Source organism: Rhagoletis pomonella, unplaced genomic scaffold (assembly GCF_013731165.1).
Source record: "Rhagoletis pomonella isolate Grant_MI unplaced genomic scaffold, Rhpom_1.0 Rhpom_scaffold_00002, whole genome shotgun sequence".
In the NCBI taxonomy this organism is placed as follows: domain Eukaryota; kingdom Metazoa; phylum Arthropoda; class Insecta; order Diptera; family Tephritidae; genus Rhagoletis; species Rhagoletis pomonella.
In genome coordinates this window covers 114,541,650-114,546,710 of record NW_023458556.1, presented here as the reverse complement: position 1 = coordinate 114,546,710, position 5,061 = coordinate 114,541,650, and the positions used below count along the sequence as shown (strand labels likewise).

General features: G+C 45.0%; 1 protein-coding gene across 1 annotated transcript in view; it reads left to right on the top strand.

The window, feature by feature from the left end:
- Window positions 1-612: 612 nt before the first annotated feature.
- Window positions 613-5,061, top strand: part of LOC118734364 (putative GPI-anchored protein pfl2) — a gene marked incomplete at its 5' end in the record, with an annotated part of 110,491 nt that continues 106,042 nt past the window's right edge. Inside the window, 1 exon segment of the mRNA XM_036464088.1 lies at window positions 613-1,279. Coding sequence (XP_036319981.1) covers window positions 613-1,279 — 667 coding nt within the window.

The following is a 5,061-nucleotide window of genomic DNA, read 5'->3' as shown; positions in this document are numbered from 1 at the left end:
AAAAAACATCCACCTTTCCTTTAAAGCACTAAAATTTTTTTTCAAATAAAACACATTTCACACAAAATGAGAAGCAGAAATATTTATTATACGTATAATACTAACTTATTTAGATTGTTTACTAATGCGACTGTAGGCAACTTTAGTTGATTAACTTACTTTTCCGTACGTCTTTGTCTGACTTCTGGCATATCATCTGCAAATTATATGAACAAAATATTGTTTTTTTTTTTTAGACTTATAGGCTTGCCGCAACATCCACACAAACGCGCATACATATTTCAACAGTTAAATCACGCACACAAAATTAAAAACAAACACGCAAATTTTAAATTAAGTTGACGCTGAACCAAAAAAAGTTATCGCACATACAAACACATCAAGAAAATTACAAACTCTTTCTTTCCAGCCACGCGCTTGCCATCCGCCACTTTCCTTTCCGTTCCTTATGCAAGCCCTTTCTTTCATAAAAATGCAAATGTTTGCTAATAATTTACACCGTTATTTCCCTCCAACAAACAGCAAACGTAAATAAATACAAATATCGTACACGTTTTCCTTACTGCTAGTATGCACTGCCGTACTAACGAACACACTTCCATTGCCTTTCAGATTCGCACTCCAACTGCAACAACGATTGTAGCAGCCACAGCGCAGACGCGCCGACCCGTACTGAGCGTACGTCGGCGAAAAATCAATACACCGACGCTCGCTACATCAGGTATAGCCTACCAGACGGCTACGACGAAGATCCAATCGTCAGCAGCAGCTATAATAACAACAGCAAACACGTACCCCACGAAAAGTGATGAGCTGCTTGGGACAACAACGGAATTACCAACGACCTTTAATAAACAGCCACAACAATATCGCAATCGTATTAAACTGGTAACACCAGCTGCAACAACAACATCAACAACCTACCTATCAGCACCTACAACGACCACATCAGTAACAGTAGCTGTAGCAGCTCTTACTCTAAACAGTGATGCTGCCAATGGCACAGGCAATCAGAAAAATTACCTTAACACAAAGTACAGAGCAAAGCTGTCTGCAACCACTTTGTCAACGGGCGCATCACCAACGACGCTAGTGACAGTGACACCAGCTGCCAAAGGAGCAGCAACCGCAACAGCAGCAACTACATTAGCTATCAATGACATCATACAACATAATAACGCCAACACTAACACCAAACAAGCGTCGACAGTTTTGCGACGAAAATTCCAAGCACGCCGTCTTATAACAACAACAACTGCTAGTCCCACAGACGACAGTGGTAAGTGGTTAACAGAAGTTAACAATATCCAACGACACTGCAGTGCAACTTGTACATTTTTTGTGAGAGGTGTACGTAGATATTGGCATATCTAATTTTTTTCACAACAGAATGTTGCTCAGCAACATGTTTCGGCAACATATTTTAAGAATATGCCCTCCAGTACTGCTGGAGTCAATCGCTACTTTTGAACCGCTACTGCACCGACTCCTAGGTAAGTAGCTGCTTTATTAACCCGTGGGAGTGCACATGGTAGTGCAGTCGGAAGCAGAATCGCGAAGCAGCCCTGCAGTACAGGGGAGCGACTACAGGACTGATGAATCGGTAGCTACCTGATAAACTCCGTCAATTACCGACCGACTACTTGCAGTGTATTTCATCCATTACTTTTACAAGGCAATGTCCTAGGCGGTAGTCACCATCGGCTCTCTCTGCACTACCGGGAGTTACTAAAGTAGTCACTTGCGTGATTTAGGGGCGCCCTCTGTCATAATTTTTCGCTATTCTGCTTCCGACTGGTTCGACTCTGCACTACCATGTGCACTACCATGGGTTAATAGAGTAGCTACTTACCTAGGAGTCGGTGTAGTAGCGGTTCAAAAGTAGCGATTGACTCCAGTTGTACTGTATGATGGAGATAACTGTAAATATAATAACAACGATCGTAATACGGTGAAAATGCACCATGGATGACCAGCCCGCTATGAAGTGAAACCATCGATCTTCTAATAGAGAACCACACCGCTGCAGAGCAGCCGTCTTTATTTATATAAGATTCTAAACCTAACTGCCTACATAACTAATATACTGTACATAACACTTCCATTGTGCTATGCACATATAACTTCTTCTTCTTTATTGGCGCTGTAACCGCCTAAGCGATTTTGGCCGAGTCCAAAACAGCACAACTGTCATTTCTCTTCTGTGCTACCTGAAGCCAATTGGAAATGCCAAGTGAAGCCAACCTTCTCCACCTGGTCTTTCCAACGCAGAGGAGGCCTTCCTCTTCCTCTGTTACCAGCATCGCGGCCCGCGAAAAATTTCAGAGCAGGAGCGTTTCTGTCCATTCGAACGACATGGCCAAGCCAGCGGAGCCGCTGAATTTTAATTCGCTGCACTATGTCTATATCGTTGTAAAGCTCATACAGCTCATCGTTAACGTTAACGTTATTGTGAATAAATGATCTATGGTGAATTTTCCAGGCCTAAAGCCACACTGATAAGGTCCAATCATTTCGTTGACGGTTGGCTTCAGTCTTTTGCGCAATACACTCGATAAGACCTTACAACGTATGCTTAGATTCCGCGGTACTTGGCGCGTATGGCGGGTCGCCTTTCTTGTGGATTGGGCAGATCACACTTAAATTCCAGTCGTCGGGCATGCGTTCATCTGACCATATTCTGCATACGAGCTGATGCATGCACCTCATCAGCTCCTCGCCGCCGTACTTGAATAGCTCGGCTGGCAGGCCGTCAGCTCCAGCAGCTTTGTTGTTTTTCAGCTGCGTAATGGCTATTCGTACCTCGTCATAGTCAGGCGGTGGAACAGCTACTCCATTATCATCGACTGGGGACTCGGGTTCGTCTTCTTCACTACTTTCAGCGCTGCTACCATTCAGTAGGTTGTAAAAGTTTTCCCTCCACAATTTAAGTATATTTTGGACATCGGTCACTAGGTAGCCATTCTTGTTCTTACAGGAGTTCGCCCCGGTCTTGAAACCTTCCGTAAGTCGCCTAACCATCTGGTAGAATTTTCGGGCGTTCTTCCTGTCGGCCAGCATCTCAAGCTCTTCGCACTCACGTTTTTCGGCCTCTCTCTTCTTATTGCGGCAAACACGTATGGCTTCCTTCTTTAGTTCTCTATAACGGTCCCACATGGCTCGCGTTGCGCCCGATCGCGGCGTGGCCCTGTAGGCGGCGTCTTTTTTCTCAGCGGCTTCTTGACATTCCTCATCGTACCAGTTGTTCTTTCGGGCTCGCTGAAATCCAACTACTTCTTCGGCGGCGGTACTTAATGATCGGGAAATGTGGTTCCACTGCTCTCGTATGTCGGATTGTCGGAAGAGTGCTCTCAGAGAGCAGGTGTGTGAGTCGAGGGGCGAATAAATTGGCCGTCTGTTGTGATTGCAGCTTTTCGACGTTAAGCTTTCCTTGCATTGTTAGGCGCACCTTTTTTGCTGCACAGAGGCGGGTGCGTATCTTGGCTACAACAAGATAGTGGTCCGAGTCGGTGTACGTACATCTAAAACGCTTGAAGCGTGCCTTCCGTCTATCACAACATAATCGATTTGGTTTCTCGTTTTTTCGATCTGGAGACAGCCATGTAGCATGGTGGATGTTCTTATGCTGGAACCTAGCACTACATACCATTACCATGTTTCGGGCCCCGGCGAAGTCGAATCAGCCTCAGTCTTTTATCCGACGTTTCGTCGTGGAGTCTGAATTTTCCAACAGTGGCGCCAAAGATCCCTTCCTTGACCACCTTGGCATTAAAATCGCCAAGCACGATTTTGACATGGTGTCGGGGGGCAGCGCTCATATGTACGTTCCAAACGCTCATAGAAGAGATCTTTGGACGCCTCATCCTTCTCTTCCGTCGGGGCATGGGCGCAGATGAGCGAGATGTTGAAGAATCTAGCTCTGATGTGGATTGTGGCTAGGCGTTCGTACACCGGGGTGAACGCCAGTACTCGACGACGGAGTCTCTCTCCTACCACGAATCCAACACCGAATTTGTGCTCCTTTACGTGGCAACTGTAGAAGACGTTGCAAGGCTTCACGCTTACTTTTCCTTGCCCCGTCCATCGCATTTCTTGGATGGCTGTGATGTCAGCCTTTGTTTTCCCGAGGACATCAACCAGCCGGGCAGAGGCACCTTCCCCATTAAGGGTCCGGATATTCCAGGTACATACCTTTAAATCATAGTTCTTTATACGTTTGCCATGGTCGTCATCAAAAAAAAAGGGCGTTTCATCCGAGGCTGTTTATTCTTTTTCATTAGGCGGGGTTTTAACATGGCGGGACCCAAACCCAGAGCACGCGAAATTTTAAGCCTTCTCACTTTAGCTCGCTCCCAAACGGGTGTTTTGTTGCTACTCAGAGGATATGTGTATATAAATATCCGGACAATGTGAGCTGCGATTTGAACCGTACGCACAAGAATCGCTTCTGGCCACTCCCAGGTGAATGGCAGTCAAAAGTTTTCCACTTCTGCGCACGGAACCACATATAAATTGAACCTAACTAAACACCAGACACTGTCCAAGATCGCATCACATATTGAGATTTAAAATACAATGCATCTTTCGTACTTTTGGCTGTGCACATAAACGTAAGCCTCAAATCATGCACTCAAGCATCTCTTACCCAAGTGATAAGTGTCCTTGAGTCACATGGTTTGCTTTTCCTTACCTAAACATTTAATTTCTTTCTTTACATCAAGGTGTGGGGCAATATGCCTGTGATGCATGCAACAAATGCGCACACTTGAATACACCAAAATATACGTATATACTGCGATTGTACCTACAAGGATGCAACACATGGACACATGGGCGTAGCCAGAACGAAATTTAGGGGGGGGGGCTCCTATATAAAAAAAAAACTCTTTCAAAATTGTAGCTCAGGTTATTTTCCAAAGGTATTTTCACTTTAAGTTTGCATTGCGATTGAAAAAAAACCAAACTTTAACATGGAAAATGTTACTCATACGCCATATGAACGACTACGGCCATGTACGCTATGGCGTATGAGTAACATTATATCCTGCTCCTATTTCATAC